General features: G+C 51.1%; 6 protein-coding genes across 6 annotated transcripts; 3 read left to right on the forward strand and 3 right to left on the reverse strand.

Annotated features, from left to right (window-relative positions):
* Positions 1–3,397: 3,397 nt before the first annotated feature.
* M438DRAFT_183632 (uncharacterized protein) lies at positions 3,398–4,155 on the forward strand. Its single transcript, XM_029899203.1, has one exon. The coding sequence runs from the start codon at positions 3,591–3,593 to the stop codon at positions 4,014–4,016; it is 426 nt and encodes a 141-aa protein (XP_029761900.1). The 5' UTR covers positions 3,398–3,590; the 3' UTR covers positions 4,017–4,155.
* A 1,601-nt stretch (positions 4,156–5,756) lies between these two features.
* Positions 5,757–7,272, reverse strand: M438DRAFT_270582 (MAP kinase; the record flags this gene model as incomplete). Its single annotated transcript, XM_029900401.1, has 2 exons — positions 5,757–6,777; positions 6,836–7,272. 2 exons carry the CDS (start codon positions 7,270–7,272, stop codon positions 5,757–5,759), a joined length of 1,458 nt encoding a protein of 485 aa, XP_029761901.1.
* Positions 7,273–7,910: 638 nt separating this feature from the next.
* On the forward strand, positions 7,911–12,945 carry M438DRAFT_315578 (transcription elongation factor SPT6). Its single transcript, XM_029902660.1, has 4 exons — positions 7,911–8,424; positions 8,475–8,657; positions 8,709–12,396; positions 12,468–12,945. The coding sequence occupies exons 1-4, from the start codon at positions 8,257–8,259 to the stop codon at positions 12,704–12,706; spliced, it is 4,278 nt and encodes a 1,425-aa protein (XP_029761902.1). The 5' UTR covers positions 7,911–8,256; the 3' UTR covers positions 12,707–12,945.
* A 978-nt stretch (positions 12,946–13,923) lies between these two features.
* On the reverse strand, positions 13,924–15,523 carry M438DRAFT_183755 (uncharacterized protein). The gene has a single exon (XM_029899204.1). It carries the CDS (start codon positions 15,281–15,283, stop codon positions 14,159–14,161), a length of 1,125 nt encoding a protein of 374 aa, XP_029761903.1. The 5' UTR covers positions 15,284–15,523; the 3' UTR covers positions 13,924–14,158.
* Positions 15,524–15,764: 241 nt separating this feature from the next.
* M438DRAFT_363920 (EF-hand) lies at positions 15,765–17,363 on the reverse strand (the record flags this gene model as incomplete). The annotated part of the gene is made up of 4 exons (XM_029907686.1): positions 15,765–16,841; positions 16,932–17,030; positions 17,082–17,100; positions 17,359–17,363. The coding sequence occupies 4 exons, from the start codon at positions 17,361–17,363 to the stop codon at positions 15,765–15,767; spliced, it is 1,200 nt and encodes a 399-aa protein (XP_029761904.1).
* M438DRAFT_344176 (spindle pole body interacting protein) lies at positions 17,323–20,016 on the forward strand. Its single transcript, XM_029905152.1, has one exon. The coding sequence runs from the start codon at positions 17,409–17,411 to the stop codon at positions 19,857–19,859; it is 2,451 nt and encodes an 816-aa protein (XP_029761905.1). The 5' UTR covers positions 17,323–17,408; the 3' UTR covers positions 19,860–20,016.
* The last annotated feature ends 426 nt before the right edge of the window (positions 20,017–20,442 follow it).

Raw genomic sequence — 20,442 nt, forward strand, 5'->3', positions numbered from 1 at the left:
ATTGAGGATTGGGCCTTGTAAGGATGAGGGTTTGGAAAGGAGTGGGCATGGGAAAAGCATGGACGTTGCAGTACGAATCTACGCATCAATCGAGCAGGAAATCTGCCCGAGATTGTGCAGATTCGGTGCGTCGCATATCAATGCCGGAGTCCACCTTCTCCCAAACATCCATGGACATGGTGTCGGGTTTACGCCATTGCGTGCTGCTAATTGATGCAGACGTCTTGGTTTGGAGAGACGTTTGGCCTGAGCGCGGCGGTTCACTTTGCCCGTTTGACGCCAGGCGTTTGCCCTCGACCAACCACAGCGCAGAAGTCGACGACTTCCACCTCCGGGTAATCGAGGAACAGGCGCCGGCCTGTGCAACGACGCGCTTCTCCCAAATACGGGCCCTGCCATGTTGAAGCGCTGACAGCATTTGCATGAATCTGCCAAAGTTAGAAGGAAGCCCTGGCACCACCTTTGCGACTCTCCTTTTGAGGAGTGGTCACAAACCTTCTTCTCAAGACCATTGTACCATTCCAGACAAGAAGTACGCCTCTGCCTATAGCCAGGCGGCACTAGGCGGTTGCCAAGTCTGGAAAATAGACGACCGACACGCAGTGATGTCCCTCGAGCCGACACGCGCAATCTCGAAGAGCCCGATCTTGTGGATAAGCGCTGCAGATCCACACTCGCGAGCTATCCCGTGGGTCTTGTAGGTGTGACAAATCTTGTTAATCTGAAAAAGAGAACGCATGCCATCCCAGCTTGGTGCGATGCGATGCAATGACTTGCAGATTTTGCAGGTGCGACCGGTCGAGGGAAGACTTTCCCGGGGAACCATGACCGGCAAAAATCCCACATCTCATCCTGCAAGCAAAGAAACCCGGCCCCCTCTCTTCTTGCAGCACTCAACTTGCTTACGGATGATTTTGGAAACACGCTTCTCATGCATGATGGACGTCAAGTCTGTCAAAGCGTCCCAGCTCAGGGGAGAGGGGTCGGTCTACTTCACGCAAGGTTTGCAAATCTTTAATATACGGCATCGACTTGCCACGATCCGGTCCTCACGCTACTCAACTCGTCCAAGCCCTTGGATGTGTTGGTGGCTCGCCTGATCGCTTTGGGTCCTGCTTCAGCATTGGGTATCCTTGTTCTCAAGTTGATATCCCATAACGTTCCAGCAGGTCGTCGTCATACCACGATACTTCGGCGATTTCATGGGTGCGCCGCCGTGTCCAGACCACAGCGTGCAAGCAGCGTGCAGTTCGTGCACCGGCGTGGGATCAACGCCAGTACAATTACAATCTGGCACCACTTTCATGTTTCCTCTAGTGTCGCGCAATGATTCGCTCGTTCGTGTAGGTCATGACCAACTTGGAGCTTGCATTCCACGTAAAGCGACCATTTTCGTTAACCTTTTCACAGTGGCACGCTCGCTAAAGAATATGACCTGTCGAGGGTTACACAATTGCGACTCTTCTCTCGTGGCATCTCTGCTAGTATCCAGACTTGCAGATGCAGGTCCCAGGTACCTTCCAACACATTGGTCTGAATGAACATTGGGAGACGAGATCGATCCGACAAACGATAAGCGATGCCACCGACGCTGCGGTCAAGATGTGTTTGGGTATATCCAAACAATCGGAGCGGCTTTCGGATGCAAGCCTCCCAGCCTCAAGGATCGCAGCCCTGCAGGACATCTCCGACCCACGTAATCGCGACTTCTGCAATTCTCCTTGCACACAGTCATCATTTGCACAAGTGAATCAACGTCATAAGTATCATGATGACTGAGTGCCGAGAGGGAAGTGTGGTTAGATCGATTCAGCCCTGTCGAAATAGGCTCACTGCGCACAGCCTACATGAACGCAAGGACGGGTACTAAAAGGGGAAGCTGCAATGCTTTTGGACAGTAGTACGACTAACCATCATAGCCTCAATGTCCTTGCAACTGCCGCCATCGAATGTTAATTCTTCTGGAAAGAAGGTCCGTTGCCTACTTTGGGTACAGCTCCTTTCTAGGGGACCCATTACGGATCAGCTGTTACATGAGCTTCGCAAAGTAAACACGTTTTGGGATATGCGCTCCATCTATCATATAAGTGTCTGGTTGATCTGGCGGTCTGCGCGCGGGCAAATATCCCATGCTCGCCCATTCCGAAATCATAAATAACCGGCCAGCCGACAAAAGAAACAAGCACATCCCGACCATGTCATCTTCCATATGCATGCGCGCGCCATCTGGAAGCCATGTCCCGACAGAAAGATACCAAAGATCTTGAAACACGCTCGTGGTTCCCCAGGACACAGCTGTGATCTGGAGAATCCTTGAAGCAAGTGGATGGTCTGTGGGTGCAGATGTGGCACGAACAGGCGTTTCCCTGATCGACTTTGATTTTTAATCTGCTTCGGCCGTCCCGGTGTCCCGACCGCCAGCAATCAACAGCATCAATCAGATAGATTGCGCGCAGCTCCGATTCCGTACGAGCGTCCTTCATCAACACTCCGATCGCGCAAAGTTCGAACGGTCGCATCCGAAACACATCTCGAACATCTGTATGCGCACTCTTGGATGCCTTATTTTGACCTGAGTATCGAGAGATCCAAGCCGTGTGCTGATGGCATGATGATGGCGATATTATGAGATGGCTGTTTTGAATATATCTAGAGGCATGGGCTTTCTCCGATATTGGTTCCGGAACAGGTCATTTCTTGATAAGATCCCCGTCGCTTGACGAACACGATGCAAAGATCAGTTCCGACGACGATCAATCTCGACAATGTTTGCTCATCGGAGCGACGGCCTAGAAACGGACAACATTGATGAACCTACACACTGCAACTCTTGCTTCAGGATTTGACCGTCAAACATGCGAAAGTATCAATCTATTCGCAGCAAGGTTGAGCCAAAAGTATCACATCATCATGTTTGGCTACCATGGCCTCACGGAACTTTCTCTAGCACATCTTTTCTGGCGGTGGACGAAATACATGTCGACAGCGAACCGGTCCGCACATGACTTGTCGAGCCCAGAGCTCGCGTTCTCAAAAGCAGCTTATCTCACAACTCTGTTCACATCGTCGGGTATTTGCCATCTAGCACGAACGCAAACCCTAATACCTATAATGTTCCCAAGCGGGACGACCCAGAAATCCGATCAATGTCTCGGTATTCATCTATCTACCGTGTGTCTGTCCCCGGAGTCTCGCTTGGCGTAGCGGATGTACCCTTCCATATGACGGCAGTACTCTTTTGGGACGTTATTGTCGTTCTCTCGATCTTCGGCTATCGCAATCCCGGCCGATCCCGTGCGGCATGCTGGTCTCAATCAACGACGACATCCCATGCTCGAGCGAAATATAGCAAGAGATACATCACTTCCCCTAATCCAAATGTCTTACCTGCCGCGGGATCTAGAGTCAGAGGACTTTCAGGAGTCATGACCGACGACATTGTGATTCGCTGTTCAATTTGTCCTATTTGCGGCTCAGGCATCGAAATCTGACTTTCCCTTCTGGAGTCGACATGTCTCACTTCCAACTGCACGATCAACAGTTACCAACCACCTTGAATCGTGCATCAATCACTGCAAGCCGTCAGTTATATGCACATTCACCGTTCTCGATTTGACAAATCGCCATCTCGCAGTAGCCATCGTTGCACAAAGATCTTTGGGACGATCCGATTGCCGCCACATCTGCGAAGACGTTTGATCTCAGGCTCGACTTGCTGTCTCAAAGATCCAAATGAGATATCACAGGACATCTGCTCTGATCCAGAAATGTCCAACCGATATGCAGTTGTCGCCGTCATGACTTTTGCCTATATGCAGGAACACTTTGATTCATACATGTATTTTGAGCATCTTGTGGCAAGTACGACATGTCTTTCTGACAATTTGTTCCTGACACGAAGCTCCTTCGACCCTGCATATCGCGTGCGGACCTTCGAGATCGAGCACTGCGAAACACACTATCATCACCTCGTGCTTGTCGAACCTGCTGAGCCTCTTCGGTCATGCGTTCAGTAATCCTAAGGCGGCGCAGAATGTCTCAATAGTCTCTCTTGTCGCACACCTACCTCCTGCCTGCGTGTCATCTGCTGGCGGACGGCACGGCGCGGCTCTACAAGAGGCGACATATACTATTGTGACACTTTGTATCCGTCGGTAAGCTCGGCTGGATGTTCAGTAATCCATCCTGCGGCGCAGAATATTCGACAGCACGTGTTTATGATTTCAAATGCTTCACAGTGGATATCATAGTGTCTATTACTCTATGACAGGCAAGAATGGCCATGACAGCGCAAATCACACAGACATGCTCAACTGTATGTTGACCTCATCAAGCAACAGAATACTGAACTTGGCAACAAAACCCCTCACATTGTTTCGTCGACAGTCTAGACCACCTTGATCTAGATTATAAGAAGGTGAGAAGGACAAGCATTCGGCCTCGAAAATCGGATCACTTTTGGCTTTCGGGGCAACCCTGTCCCGAACATCAGAACTTCTATTCTTCTTCTTTCCCCTCCACCATAGTCTCATGTATCTCTCTCGATAGCATATTGGCTCTCTGCATGCAATTATACTCGTTCAGTAAATGGAGGGGAGCCTTGTAGTTGGAGAACTGCTAACCAAACTCTGTCTCACCAGTTTTCGATTTTGCCAGAGACCCTTGGGGGGCCGTTTTGCCATGTTTTCTTCGTCACATGTTCGTTACCAATTTGAGAAGCGACGTTGCTCTCTTGGATCATTTGAAGAAGAATCTTCGAAACCTCACCACGTTGTTTCGTCAATTTGCTACTGTCATCCTCATCAATATGACGATGAAAGACAAACATCCTTACCATCATGAATCCCGAACAAATCGAGTTGAAATTTCACTCTAGAAACGATAACACCACTTTGCTGAACACGCCGGCTTCGAATCTATGAAGTACTAACATACCCAAGCTCATGTACTGAAAGTGTCGTGCTAGCATACACCCACTCTCTCATGCGATGATCATGAGGCCAACAACATGCAAAGGAAAGAGATCAGGTTAGTAAGCCCTCTTCGGACCCCTGAACATGAGTTCCGATGTCACTATGACTGGGCAACCAATATTAATAACCAAGAAGCCCATGGGTGTTAACACAACAAAGGTAGTGGATCGGCAGTAAGGAGTCACCAAATCTCACAAGACAGCGAGATGTTGCGAACACATAACAGTCATGAGAACAAGAGAGCAAGAGAGCAATCAGCAAGACCTCTCGAGCAAAAGATCGTGTTGATGGGAAAAAGTTGTAATTTGGATTTTTGCAAGAAAGGGTGATCCAGAATGCTCGCATGAGAAAGGACAAAACGCCTGCCTTGTTAGACCCCGAGATGAGAACGCTGATGATTCCTTTGTGGCGTCGAAGAATTAAAGGAAAAAAACGCCGGTGCAATGGATTGTAGGAAACAGACAAAAAGAAAAGGGGTGTGCAATGGCCTGATCTTGAACCAATGCCGCTGCAAGTTTCCTGTCCTCCTCTTGAGTCGTCGCGAAACGTGGGTATCTGGGTATGATCGCTTCCTTTCGCGGTAATACTGAGTGCTTCGCTCTGGTTGTGTCGGTGATGTACTGGTGTCTGGTTGGCCAACTTGTTGTTCCTCGTCTCTCGCTGCATGATTCTGCCTTGAATGATAGTGACGGGGCGATCCACCATGCCAAAAGTCTTCGATGTGTATCCCAAGCTATTTCTGGTGGCAGTTTTCCAATTCGAACAAATGTCGCAGTAATCTTTCTAAAACTTGTTGTTTGTGTCGTAGTAGCCAGAGACAATGTCATCGTAGTTTGAGTAATCGTAGTTGGGAGCGCGTCTGGGCGTCGAGCGCGGGGCCGAATCGGGCCTCGATGTAGGCACGGGCTCGCGGCGTGCGGAGCGTGGTTGTGACAAGGAGGCGGCGGGTGGTGCAGGGCGTATAGGCAGGTTCATGGGCTGTTGGCTAGCCATGGGTACCTGACCAGCGCTAGAGGTGCGCATAGGGTAACTCGGGCGTTGTGAGTGGCGCGGCATGGACTGTGTGCTAATAGGGATGTCGCCCGATGACGAGGATGCCGGACTCGGCTGGTTCTCAGGCTCTCTGCCTCCAGATCGTAGTAGCTGCTTTGTCTGAGGCGACATTTGTGGCACAAGGTGAGACTTGCGGTTGTGGCGTTCCATCATGCTGACAGCCCAGGCCTCGAGGTCGACAGGCGTGCGCTTAGCAGCTTGCAGGAAGGGATCTGTCTCGAAGAGTTCTGCTGGTGTCGGTCGGTCGTCAGGGTTCTTCATAAGACACTTGTCGATGACATCGTGGAGGATCTTGGGGAAAGCGTCACTCTTGGGAAGCTTCGGTGATGGCTCCAGCACGATCTGCTGAAGAAGGTCGAGAATGCCCTGAGGGCCGGCCAGGTCGTCGTCTTCGCCATTCTCGCTGTGAAAGGGGAACTTGCCGATGGCAAGCTCCATCAACGACAAACCGACACTCCACACGTCCGACTTGACTGTGTAAGGAGATCCCTGGATTCTCTCGGGCGCCATGTACGTGCCCGTTCCGACAAAAGTATCAGCCACCGAATTGTCAAGCTCACTGCTGACGCCAAAGTCGCACAACTTGATCTGACCCTTGCTGTTGACCAGGATATTCGATGGCTTGATGTCGCGATGCATGATGCGGTGCATGCGGTAGAGGTATGCGAGCCCACCCAAGACGGACTCTGCAATCTTTCCTAGAACGTCGACACGCACCGGTCCAAAGTTCTTAGAGATGCTGTCCAGTGAGCTGTGTGTCTTGTTAGTCATGGCCGTCTTGCGCCATCTGTGTCTCTCTGTCCACTCACCCGACATCCATGTACTCCATACACATGACAACATCGCCCATGTCGTTCAAGAAGGCGCCATAGAAAGATACAATCGACGAAGAGTTACACTCGTGCATGATTTGCAACTCTCGTACGATGCGCTTTCGGATCTCCTTCTTTGCCTCGACGTGGATGATCTTGCGTGCCATGACAACCTTGGTAGCTGTGTGCATGACCTTGCTGACTGTGCCACCATTTCCTGCTCCCAACTCTTTGATGACCTGTAGATCTTCGCTCTTGAGATCTAACCTGAACTCGACTCCGATCTCAAGTGTGTCTGCGCGGCCTCCATCTTGACCACCGGTTGATTCACCGTCGGGCGTGGCGGGTTGTGCAGGACGAGGAGCGGGAGCGCTAAGGGCCAGACCCTTGACGTTCTTGCGCTTCATCGTCTTCGTCTTGAAGGCGTCCGACATGATGGGCGGTTGTGTTTGCGTGTGTCGAAGCTGTAGAGGAAGTCGTGTCGTTCAGTTCCTGAGCAAGTTTCGGTCGACTCCTTTAGCCGGGAAAGTGATTGGCTGTCCCTCTAGGCGGGATTAATCAATGATTGGGCGGTAGTGTAGTTGGGCGTGAATTGCGAGGTACAATCAGCGAGTATCTCGGACGTGTTTGGCGTATGCACGTCGTCAACAAGGGGTTTGGTGTCTTTCGGGTGGGGCCAGAATCCCGCTTTGTTGGATTGGATGGAGAAGGTCGAGATTGGAAGAGTGCGAGAATGCAAAGAATCGACAACAGAGAATGATTAAGAGTGTCGAGCGAATAGCATGTTATATTGAGGCATCCAGGAGACGAGACTAGGAGCGAGACAGAGTAAGAAAAATGGACTTGAGACAAGTCGACGTAGGCTGGTGGTGATTCGAAACGGCAGCTCTTCGTCCGTCTCGTTCCAGAGAGACTTCCGCCCTTGGCAGTCGACTCGCGTGCCAAGCCATCTCTCCACAGCAGAGTTGGGAGTCTTTGTTCTGTCGGTGTGTTGGAATTGTTGTAGCTGAATCGCGACCAGAGGAGTGCACTCACTCGGACTTGGCCATTGCAAAGAAGTCAGATAGGGAAAGATCCAGTCAAGCGTCTTCTTGCAGCACCGTCTGTCAAGCTCCTGCAGCCAGGCAGTTGCGACCATCTAGCCGACGTTCATCCGGGGGAAGGTGCCAAGAGTGACGGAAGTCCAAGTCGCAGTTTACTGGCAAGCACCAAGGCAAGCAAAGGTCAAGGAGCACTCGTCTGTTCATCAACATCACTTGACCTTCTCTTCCTCGACTCATAAAAGCGCTTGCTGCCCGACCTCTATTCTTCCCTCCTTCTCCAGCACCGCGGCAAAACGAATTGATCATCAACCTATACGACGCGCCTAAGCCGCCGACAAGACAGCTCTCACCAACACATCGCGAACCGCAATCGACATGACGACCGCCAACTTGTTTGATCTCGACGCCGAGCTCGGCACCGACGAAGACGAGGACTTTGAGGAGGGCGAGGAGGCGCCCCGCCCCAGAAAGCAAAAGGCCCCTGGAAACATCGACGACTCCAGCGAGGAGGAAGAGGACGATGACGAGGAAGCCGAAAGAGAAGTGCGCACACCCATGACCCACCAAGAAGGTTCTTCTAACCACATGGCCAGATTCGTGAAGGATTCATAGTAGATGAAGACGAAGAAGATGATGGGGAACGCCGTGAGCGCCGTCGCGAAAGGAAGAAGCGTAGAAGAGAAGAGCGCGAGGCTGAGGATGCTCTGCTTGATGAGGAAGATCTCGACTTGATTGGCGAGACGCATCCAGACTACCAACGCCGTCAAGAGGAACAGGTGACTACTTGCGACTGGCCGAACAAGCACTCAACGCGCTAACACCTCCAGAAGAGCAAATTCAAGCGACTGAAGCGTGGTCATCGCGAAGACCGAGATCGCAACGAAGCGCGCGGCATCGACGACATCTTTAGTGACGATGAAGAGATGGCCGACGCTGATGGCCGAGCCTACGGCCGCGAACCCAGAGCATACGCAGACGAATTCGCCGACTTTATCGAGGAAGATGAATTCCCAGACGAGGAGCGCGAAGCCATGCGCGATGCTGCTGAAGTTCGACGACCAGGCAGAGGCTTCGTCGACCCACTTCGCATGCAGAGTGGCCTGGATGAATCTGCCCAGGAAGATATGATGGCCGCCTTTGGTGACGGTACTGAATACGACTGGGCACTACAGCTGCAAGAGGAGGGTGATGAGAACCAAGACGGTCTGGACAAACCGCTCGAACTCAAGGATGTTTTCGAGCCGTCTCAACTGCAGGACAGGATGTTGACAGAGGCCGATAATATCATTCGCAACACGGATGTGCCCGAACGTTACCAGCTTGCTCGCCAGCCTTTCAAGGAGATGAACTTGTCCGACGAGGAGATGACGGCTCGTATGCAAGAAGAGACACATTGGATTTCCAACTTCCTGCTTCCCAAGAAGCGTCTGGATCGCGATCTGGTCGAGCCCTTCCGCGAGGTTGTTGGTCATGTCTTGCGCTTCATGAACGTTGAGGAACTCGAAATCCCCTTCATCCTTCACAATCGCAAAGACTACCTCATCCACGAAGAGCGCGTCCCTCTTTCACCCAACCAGAACGACCCAGATGCTCCCCAACACGAAATCAAGGCTTCAAGGCTGTTGCAGAACAGCGACTTGTGGGAGATCTACGAATTGGACCTCAAATACCGAGCCTTTGTCGAGAAGCGTGAGGCCTTGTCAAGGTCCATCGAAAGCATCCGCGATTCAATGCCCGACTCAAACGATGACATCTTCAACGACATGATTCCGGTCGCAGTTACCATGGAGGAGCTGCAAGACGTTCAGGACTATCTCCACTTCCAATACGCCGCCCAACTCAAGGACACGACTGTCTACGATCAGGAAACCAATGGTACACAGAAAAGAGCAAGAGGCACGCGCAATATCTGGGACAAGGTTCGCGCTGGACAGGCATACCACATGGTCAGAGCATTCGGCATTTCTGCAGATGCTCTGGCGCAAAACGCTCTCAAGCTTGGCACGAGGCAGTACACCGAGGACCCTGCCGAGAGACCCGACGACATGGCTGACAAGTTGGTGGACGGATCAGAGTATTCGAACAGCCAGCAACTGCTTGCAGCTGCAAAGGCCATGTTCGCAGAAGAGCTCGCGCAAAGCCCTCGTATGCGAAAGCTGTTGCGCCAGAACTTCTACATGGACGGTGTGTTCGACTGTTTCCGCACCGAAAAGGGTTTGCGAAGAATTGACGAGGAACACCCATACTATGAGTTCAAGTACCTCCGCGGAAAGGATCTGAGATCGATTGTCTCCAAGCCGGAGCTCTTCTTGCGTATGCTCAAGGCTGAAGACGAAGGTCTTGTTGATGTCCGTGTTCGTATTGAGTACTGGGACGGATTCAAGGACAGCCTCTACAAGAACATCATGTCCGACAACTTCAGTGAGCTTGCTGATGCCTGGAACGCTCTACGTAGGGAAACTCTGGACATGGCACTGGAAAAGCTTACTCGCGTCATCGTTAAGGGCGTCAAGGAGAACCTCAAAACCGAGTGTGAGGCACAAATTGCCCGCGCTTGCAGGGAGGAATACGCCAACAAGCTCGATCAAGCTCCTTACAAGCCTCGTGGTATGGTTCTTGGTACCACCCCTCGTGTTTTGGCTCTCTCCAACGGTGCAGGCAAGCGCAACGATGCCATATGTTGGGCTTATGTCGATGAAAACGGTCGTTTGCTTGAGAATGGCAAATTTGTCGATATTCGTATGGGCAACAAGGAAAAGTTCTTGCCCGATGGTGCCGATGTTGGCGCCTTTGTTGATCTCGTCGAACGCCGCAAACCTGATGTTGTCGCTGTTTCTGGTTTCTCGGTCGAGACTCGTAGACTTTACAAGGACCTTCAAGAAATCATCGAGAGCAACGACCTTCGTGGTACACCATACGAAGAAGAGGATGGCTCTGAACAGAGCGACAAGCTTGATATTGTCATCACCAACGACGAAGTCGCTCGTCTCTACTACACCAGCGACCGAGCGACTGCCGAACACCCCACCGTCCCTCCGCTCACCAGATACTGTATCGCTCTTGCCAGATACATGCAGAGTCCGCTTAAGGAGTACGCTGCTCTCGGTCGCGACATCACATCGATCTCTTTCACGCCGAACCAAAATTTGATTCCTCAGGAGAAGGTCTTGAAGCATCTGGAGATGGCAATGATCGAAACCGTGAACTTGGTTGGTGTAGACATCAACGAGGCTGTCGCCGATACCTACACTGCCAACCTTTTGCAATACGTCGCCGGTCTTGGTCCCCGCAAGGCAGCACATCTTCTCAAGGTTATCAACATCAACGGTGGTGATCTCAACACTCGTATGGAGCTTGTTGGCGATATTGATGCAGGCAAGAGACCATCCGTCAGTGGTGCCAAGATTTTCGAAAACTGTGCCAGTTTCTTGTTTATAACATACGATGATTCTGAGCCAGACTCTGACTACTTGGACAACACCCGTGTGCATCCTGAAGACTACGAAACGGCAAGAAAGATCGTGGCAGACACACTCGACATGGATGAAGAGGATGTCAAGGCTGAGATTGATGAGGCTGGTCCCAACGCTGTTGTCCGCAAGCTCATCAAGGATGATGCCCAAGACAAGCTGAACGACCTTGTTCTCGACGACTATGCTGAGGAGATTCTTCGCAAGATTGGTCTCAAGAAGAAGGCTACCTTGGAGCTGATCCGTGGTGAACTTCAACAACCATACGAAGAGCTTCGCCGCAGCTTCTACCTGCTGTCAACAGATGAGGTCTTCACCATGCTTACTGGAGAGACCAAGGAGTCGTTGACCACTGGCATGATCGTGCCTGTGTCGATCAAGCGTACCTTCCCTGATCACATCGATGTCAAGCTGGACTGTGGTATCGACGGATCTGTCAACGAGCAAGACTTCCCTGCTGGTGTTGGCAATGGTGGTGCCGAGCCTCGCCATGTCTGGCAAACCCACCAGACTGTCCAGGCCAAGCTTCTCGAGATCGAACCCAAGCGCTTTACTGCACGTCTCTCGCTAAGAGAAGACGACCTGCGTGAGCCCTTCCGTCGCGAATTCGACCACGAGCCTGGTCAATGGGACGAACAACAAGAAGCTCAAGACCGTAAAGACGCCATGCAAGAGAAGGATGCCAAGACAGGGAGAGCACAGCGTGTCATCAAGCACCCTCTATTCCGTCCTTTCAACTCAGCACAAGCAGAAGAATTCCTGGGATCACAAGCACAGGGTGACGTTGTTATCAGACCGTCATCAAAAGGACTCGACCACTTGGCGGTCACCTGGAAAGTATCAGAAAACGTCTTCCAACATATTGACGTACTGGAACTGGACAAGGAGAACGAATTCTCGGTGGGCAGAACACTCAAGGTTGGCGGTAAATACACCTACTCCGATCTCGATGAGTTGATCGTGCTTCACGTCAAGGCAATGGCCAAGAAGGTTGATGAAATCATGACGGACGAGCGCTTCCAAAAAGGCTCGAGAGAAGCTACCAGTAAGTCTTGCCACTCCATTCCCGCAATCCACCATAACTTTTTCATCTTGCTAACTACCTGCTTTGCACAGACGAATGGCTCAACGCCTACACGGAAGCCAACCCTATCCGCTCAATGTACGCTTTCTGCATCAACCCCAAGTACCCCGGCTACTTCGACCTATGTTTCAAAGCTGGCGCTTCAGCAAAGGTTGCTGCTTGGCCTGTCAAAATCATCCCCAACGCGTTCGAGCTCCAACGTCATCCTTACCCCGACATGCGCGCACTCAAGAACGGCTTCAAACTGCTGTTCTCGAAGGCGAAGCGATAGAAAAGCGCAGGTGCCGGCTTGTTGACGAAAGAATCTTCGGGCGCCGCATCATAGGCTCGAGAATGCTGGGATATTTCAACTAGCATCGAAAGCAATGAGAGAAGGGTGAGTTGAAGTAGGAGAAGGGATTCTATGAATCCTGACCAGGGAGTGGTATCAAGAAGATTTCGGAGCGCTTTGCGCGATGGATAGTGCAAGCAAGATGACGCTTGAGAATTATCATTCAAGCCCTCAAAAGTGTGCTGGAAAAAAAGGGCGTAAAAAAGCAGCATAGACAGACCGAAAGTTGTTACACAGTAATTGAAACATCACAAAACAACACATTTTCCAATTATCCTTACGCGTTTCGTTGATAATATTTGATCGAATATATGCTGCTTGAAGCTCGAGTGTATGTAATCTGTGCATCCTGCCTGTTTAGAGCGATAACGTGGGGATTTTGTGATCACCAGAGTAGGAGCTGGATAGATCAGACCAGCAACATGACGGAACACAGCTGGCGAACTGGGAAGGTAGGCAAAAGGTAAGGGACAGCGAGGTCTGTAAACCAATTAATATGATTTGATCGTCAGGGAGAAAAACAAAAGGAAGAGATAGTTCATTGACCTATCACTTCTACCTTCCCTTCCCTTTCTTGCGCAAGACTTTCCATCATCTTTATGCTAGAATAGTAGAATGTCTCCTCTCTCCCTCCGGATTTCTTAATAACGGGTCTCGATAAGGAGGCATTGCAGATTGTTTTGCTAGACTAAAGAAAGAGCAGTATGTGAAGTTTATATACAAGCGAGAGATCTGAGATGCAAAAATGGCTGCTAGGAGGTAGTCTCTCGAGCTTGGTGTAAATAAGAAGGATTGTAGTAATCGGCCATTTAGAAAGATCCAGATGTGTTCGGAGAACCGATTTCATTGTTCAAGTTTATATTTGGATATAACGCTATTCCTGTACCCCTATCTGCCATATCTTAACGCTCTGTTTTATTGAAATATCGACAAAGATCTCACCGACTAAATCACCTTTCGTCTCTACCTTCTTCCGGCTGATTCTTCCCAAAAATAACCACATCTTGCGTTTCCCGTAGTAGCGGTGAATTTCATCAAACCATGTCAATTCGAGTAGACATAAACACCCCCCCTCCTCCTAGGCGCAACCTTTTTATTCATCTTTCGGCTACTTGTTTAGTTTATCAAGCCATCTTTCATTATTCTGTTTGAAGAGGAGGATTGTTTCCGTATCCTCGGTTGTAAGATTAATCCTCAGATCTGGAGTATTGAACTCGTTCGTCTTGACAATTCCTGTAGTTGCATTTCTTTCTCATTTTCTAAGTGTTTTATGATCTTCTCGGCTTCTCGGTTTCCTAGTCCTTCTTCATGTCTTCTTGACTTCTCCTGTTTTTGTTGGAAAGGTATCGAACTCCTTTTCTTTCCTTCATATCCAGCCCAACTCAAAGTACCTCAAACAGTGCGAGATCCATGCAACGTAAAGTTCTTGGGCACGAACCAGTCCCTGTTCTCGAAAGAATCATCGATTTTGTCTTCCCAATCCAAAGTTTGAGTGGTGGCGCTTTGCGTCGCCTCGGCCACTATGTTTACTTTGACCACCGTGCCCATCGTAGTCGGAGCTGGCGAGGGAGGTGCGGTCCACGCAATGGTGAAATCATCAAGACCCATCGTGGTCGGAGCTGACGAGGGAGGTGCGGTCCATGCAACGGTGAAATCATCAAGAAAAGGGGGTGAAGAATCAGAGGTGGCGGAAGCTGTGGCGGAAGCAGAGACTGAGGCAGAAGAGGCTCTGATCTTCTTGAGTTTGAAATCCTCGCAAAACTGTTTCGGCATGAGCGGAGGGCATTCGTAATACGAGTCGAGCGAGTCGAACAAGTCTCGGAGGGGATTCGATGACGATGCCGATGTAGAGATAGAGGAAGCCACAGCGGTAGATGCAACAGCAGAGGCAGAAGTGGTCTTTGGCTTCTTACTGCGACGATCGGAGAAAGAAGAAGTCTTCTTCGAGGCAGGGGAGGAAGCAGAGGAAGAGGGCTTGGCTCTCTTGGTTGATGGAGTGGCGGAGGTTTTTGGGTGGTGACGAATGCGTTCCGCTGTATTCTTGGGTTCGTCGATGGTAGTACTTGCTTTCGCAGTCTCTGTCACTGTGACTTCAGGAAGATCCACAGTGGAAGTGACATGCACAGTGGTGATGACATCTTCCCATACTGTCTCTAGTTCCTCAGTTGTAGTTACAGTGACGATTTTCTCGGGCGCATCGACAGTGACAGTGACCACCTCATCTTCGGTATCATCTCCAGGAGTTTCGGTAGGTTTGCTACTCATGGTCGTCTTTGCAGCAGCTTCTCCTCTGAATGAGTCGCCATAGACCGTATACATAGTACATTGTCGAAGTCCTAGGATGGGCTGATAGCAAGATTCAGTAACTCTTCCAACGCGCGTTTGGCTGCTAACAACGACATCATGAGGGTTGAGTGCAACATCTGATGAGGACGAGGGATGCTGAGTAGGAATGGCAGCAAGGCCACTCAGGGTACTGAGGGCACTCAGGACTGTTGAAATAGTGGGGATGAACATTTTGAGTCTGATCTCGTGTGTGAAGGAAGAGGAAGGCAAGATACAGAGGCAAGGGCAGGATCATATAGTCCTGTTTGGATGGGACGAGGTTTCAGCCTGAGCTTGTTTGGTCGTTGTGATGCGGTATGAGAGCATTTGAGGATATTACTCTAGTAAGCAAATAAACGGATTGGTTCAGCCTATGATGACCGCGCGATAGGCGGGAGAGAGCGTGGCCAGTCCATCGTCGCGTGAGTTGGAGAAAGGCTGTGTCGTCGTTCGACCAAGCCAATGTTCTGGTGGACAAATTTCGAGTTTCTCGCCACTGACGAGCAGGTTTCGGATCGTGGGACGGGATAATGGTGAGAGTTGAGGAAAGAGCTTGATACCTGTCGTCTATCTTTGATACCATTCGAACAACGATCGACCAGCTCCAGCGTCCTCCATGAATTTGGACAAATATGCATAAGTAATTAGAAATCGAACCAGGCCTGCTGGTAAATCAAGCAGCAACTTGTTCAGCTCCGTCAGCACCTCCACTTCCGGAGATGTTTGAGATGAAGTCTCTGTATCTGAAGACTTCGCCTCTCTTACGGTCGCCGCCACCAAGCTCTTTGCCGAAGACACCTTTTGCGCCGAAAGCTCTTCTTGCCGAAAACTGACTCATTATGGCATCGACTTCGTGCTCAGACAAGCGCATATGCTCGGCACCAGGTTCGGGAGCAGTATTGAGTAAAGCGTCTCTGAGTTCGTGCTTGTCGATCTGACCGCTGTCGTCAACATCAAAGGCAGCAAAGGCGGCAGCAAGCTCGGACGGCTCACTGAGCTCTGCTAGTGGTGCCGAGAGCAAATCCAGGAAACGGCCCAGAGTAATTGTAGAAGGAGTGTTTGGAGGGAAGAAGGCAGCTACAGCTCTGGGAGAAGAGTCCATGCCCATCTGTTGAAGCATGTCGGCGACGCTTGCAGAAGTGATGGCACCAGTGTTAGAGCTGTCCAAGACTTCAAACGACTCGCGCATGCTTCGTAGTAGTGATTGAGGGAGGTGGGAGTATTGACCAGTTGCCATCTGGACGGGAGCTGAGAAATTCGGCCTCGAAGGGGCTGTGAAGCTTGGTCTAGGAGCAGCACTTGTAGTCGAGTCGCGAGATGTGGGTCTGCCAAACACAGGAGCTCGGATGGTAGCCTGAGTAGATGATGTGACAGTACGCTGAGCGGTCGGACGCATAGGACGGTTGGCATTGGGTGATAGAAGAGGAGAGCGAGGGCCCATTGGCGAAGAGGGCGCAACAGCGGGAGAGCTCGGTATGACGAGCGGAGAAGGCGATGGAGGAGCGCGAGGTGACGAGGGTGCTCCGTCTACGGGTGCGGGTGGCTCAAAGTTGCGAGCCACGGGCGAAGGAGATGGCGGTTCAGAGTGCTCCCGCTCGACGGATGTTTGTGATGTCACCGAGGCATGACGGGAGAAAGAGATTGGCGGGGCCAGAGATCCAGAAGAGGTAGGCCTCGAAGATGGCTCTGCGATACTGAGACGACTAGTAGGACGGGCGAAGGGGCTTCTGGGACGGTCGCCCGTCGTCAACTGTGATGGTCGTCGTACAAAAGGGTTATGCTTTTCAGGCGAGAGAGAGGGTGACAGTGGTTTCGTTGGAGACTCTGATCTATCACGTACTGTCGAGGGAGATCGCAAAAGACCGTCTGAGTCCGGACGACGAAAGGGCGAGGCCCGAGGAGAGCGCGGCGAGTTGAAGGACAATTTGGTCGGCGATGACTGGGAGCTGTCAGTTTACCATTTCGAATGCCGAGGCTTGAGTGAACTCACCATGATTAGCGGACCAGAGCTGAGGATGTGATTAGTTCAGCTGTATATGTTGATATTAGTATGGTATAGTCGATGTTGTCAGGCAGCCATTCAGGTTGTGTCCAAACAAACAGCCAAACAAGCCCCGGGAAAGCCAAGCCCCGGCGCTCTCTCCCGCTCTCCGCGCTAGGGGATGGCCGGGCCCGTGCCTGCCTGCAGATCGTCCTGGACCCTGGCGTGATATGTGGAGAAGGAGGTTGCGAAGTCGACGAGGCAGGAACAACCAAGAACAATTGACCACATGGAGAAGCGACAATAACACTCAGACCCTTCGAGCCTTCCTTGTCAATGGCTCAGCCTCGCCAGCATAGCAGCACCAGCCAAACCGCATCGATCGCTCCTGCCGCCGTCATGTCAGGGGGTGCTACGGCTTCGCGCCGCCCTTCGCTGGCCTCGTTCCCATCTCGCAAGCAGTCCTTCTACGATGTAATGCCATCCGCTACCGTGAGGCCTTCGATGCGACCTTCTCTATCTCAATCCGTACGATCACCGACCATGCCTCACCGCAAACGCAAGCCCCGGCCGCAGTATCCCCAAGACTCAACCGAGCGCCATGTCGAATACATCCTGGTAGCATCCTTCGACATTGACACGGGATCTATCATGGAACATCAATATCCTACACCCATCGGAGGTGATGAACAGATGTTGGCAGAACTTATGTTGCCCGATCAAACCCATCTGCGTAGTCAGGATTGGACTGTCTTCTTCCTGCACAAGGACCAGTCGCCCGAGGAAGAGCTGCAGCAAAGAAGAGACGATCGAAGGCAAAGGAGAGCAGAGAAAAAGAAGCTGCGACCTGAGACCAAGCCAGTTGCGACGGAGGCAGACATGGACAATGACAGCGAGGACGACACAGAGGATGCCGAGTCGGAAGACGACGCTGTCAAAAGTACTCAAGGCCCTCCACTGGTATATGTGCTCAATCTTGTCAACACGAAGCACGATGTCAACGTCAAACGTGGTGCTGTCGTCAAGGCCATGGCCATCTGCACACGCCACTCCTTCCTACACATCTACAAGCCGCTGCTTCTATTGGCACTCGAAGAATACTTCCGTACGCCGACCATCGACACGCTGGCGTCCTTGTATGAATCAGTCAACAATATGGATCTCTCATTACTTCCACGACTGTCCTTCCAAGAGCGTTACATCCTACAGGCTTCGGATGTCAAAGACTTGTTCCTTGAGAAATTCGAAGCCATGGTCCACAAGCGTGTCCAGCAGGACAAGAAAAACAGCCAATCTGACGATCAACAGCAGACGCCTCGTCAGCGCTATGCCTTACCACGAGATACTCACGAGTTCGATTCTGTTGTGAAATACAACAACATCCCTGTTCCCATCAAGATCCCTACAGCCTTGTCTCTTGAGACTGTCGGTGACTTTTCTCTCATCAAACTTATCCAGACTTTCAGCACTCCACATTCGGCTTCTCCTCAGCCTTTCACTCAACACCACCCACATCTTACCACTTCTGGTCCTCTAACACATCCTATAATCGTTCTAATGAACGCTCTACTCAGCCAGAAGCGTATCATCTTCATTGGACACAACCTGCCGTCATCTGAAGTAGCGGAAGCTGTACTGGCTGCATGCTCTCTCGCATCTGGAGGATTCCTCAGAGGCTTCACTCGTCACGCGTTCCCTTATACCGATCTTACCAAGATTGAGGATCTGCTCAAAGTTCCTGGCTTCATCGCAGGTGTCACTAACCCAGCTTTTGCCACGCACACTGAATGGTGGGATCTCATGTGTGATCTACCAACTGGACGCATCCGGATCAGTCCGAAGATTGAGCAAGCCCCATTGACTGAAGGCGTATTGTTCTTCCAACAGAGCGCACCAGGGATGCCGCAACCGTTTAATGCACCAGGCCCTGTTTCATCAGCCGGCACAGCAACAGGCGCGGGCATGGGCGGCTTCCCTTCAATACCTTCAGGCGCTGGAGATCCAACTGGTGACGTGGCATTCATGTCCAGCGTACTCGCCTCGATTGCTGAACGCCGTGGCGAAGGCGCCGTCCGCTCAAAGTTCCGCCTCTGGATCCTCAAGTTCATCCGCATAGCAGCTGCGTTCGAAGAGCTGGTCTACGGGGCCTCCGCAATCTTCGCCTACTATCCACCCGGCTCGCCCATCTCTCCAGCAACAGCCACCATGGACTTTCCGTCTCCTATGACTGTCTTGGACGCAGCCTTTGAAGACCCAGCGGTAGCAGGCCACGGCTATGTTTGGCCATCACAAGAAGCCAAGATGCGCGAACTCGCAGCCAACGCTACACGCATCGAAGGCTGGACCAAAACTCGCAGCTACTACAACTTCATCCAAGATTTCAGCGTCATGTTTTCTCTCCGCCCAATCCAGGATCTTGATCTCCAACACCTGCATGACAAGTTGACAAAACTTCGCCTCGGCACCGAAGCCTCGGCATCCATCTATCTCGCACTCTGCGCGCGTGTGAAAACGTACGAGCAAGTTAATCAGTTGCTTTCTGTTTTCGCTTACGGCAGTCCTGCTGTGGGTAATGATAGACAACATGGTATGTTTTATCTGAGTCTTGGGTTGATGCATCCGAGGTTGGATGTCAGGGAAAGCGTGGCAGCATTGGTGGATAGGATCAGAGTGCATGAGGCTGGAAGACATTTCTGGGCCGCTCTTGGTAGATTCGAGCAAGCTGCTTTTGATAGGGTTGTGCTTGCTAAGGCTGAGAGGGAGGAGGGTGGTGGATTGTTGGTATAAATTGAGAAGAGGTGGAACGAAGAGTGTTTGCATTGCATTTTGTGTTTTCTTGTCGTTTAGATACCATGGATTGGAGTTTACGCATTGCAGGAATAGGGCAAACATAGACTGGAATAGAACGATATAGCATATTGAATGATAATGATGGTTTTCGAGTACATGCGAATCTTGGTTCAAATCGTGCCAACAAAGCCACAGTCCTCGGCCTCGAACAGCTGCTCCAAGAGAGAACAATAGCCCGCCTGACCTTGAGGACTTGTCTACAGCACTCCATCATTTGCGTTGTCTTGGAACCAGGACGGATTGAGCGCGCAGTGAGTCAGAGTGTGGTGGCTGGATGGGGTGAAGCTTAAAAGAAGTACTGTATGCTTACCCGATATGCGTCCTAGTCAGTCTCTTGCTCAACAGCCAACGTCGCTACAAGGTGAACCAGATCAAATGAATCCTGTACGTGGTTGTGAAATGGCGTTGCCGTCATTAGCACCATTTTGTCAATGTTCTGCGATGGACAAAAGGCCTAAGACACCTATCGATACTCCTTACCACCTTAAAATACACCAACAACACAAAAATCAGAGTGGCC

This window comes from Aureobasidium pullulans (assembly GCF_000721785.1).
Source record: "Aureobasidium pullulans EXF-150 unplaced genomic scaffold scaffold_6, whole genome shotgun sequence".
In the NCBI taxonomy this organism is placed as follows: Eukaryota; Fungi; Ascomycota; class Dothideomycetes; order Dothideales; family Saccotheciaceae; genus Aureobasidium; species Aureobasidium pullulans.

Coding starts and splice junctions, on each gene's coding strand:
- M438DRAFT_344176 (XM_029905152.1), top strand. CDS start 17,409: ATGGCTCAGCCTCGCCAGCATAGCAGCACCAGCCAAACCGCATCGATC.
- M438DRAFT_315578 (XM_029902660.1), top strand. CDS start 8,257: ATGACGACCGCCAACTTGTTTGATCTCGACGCCGAGCTCGGCACCGAC. Junction 8,425..8,474: donor ACGAGGAAGCCGAAAGAGAA/GTGCGCACACCC, acceptor CCACATGGCCAG/ATTCGTGAAGGATTCATAGT. Junction 8,658..8,708: donor AACGCCGTCAAGAGGAACAG/GTGACTACTTGC, acceptor TAACACCTCCAG/AAGAGCAAATTCAAGCGACT.
- M438DRAFT_183632 (XM_029899203.1), top strand. CDS start 3,591: ATGCACATTCACCGTTCTCGATTTGACAAATCGCCATCTCGCAGTAGC.
- M438DRAFT_183755 (XM_029899204.1), bottom strand. CDS start 15,283: ATGTTCATCCCCACTATTTCAACAGTCCTGAGTGCCCTCAGTACCCTG.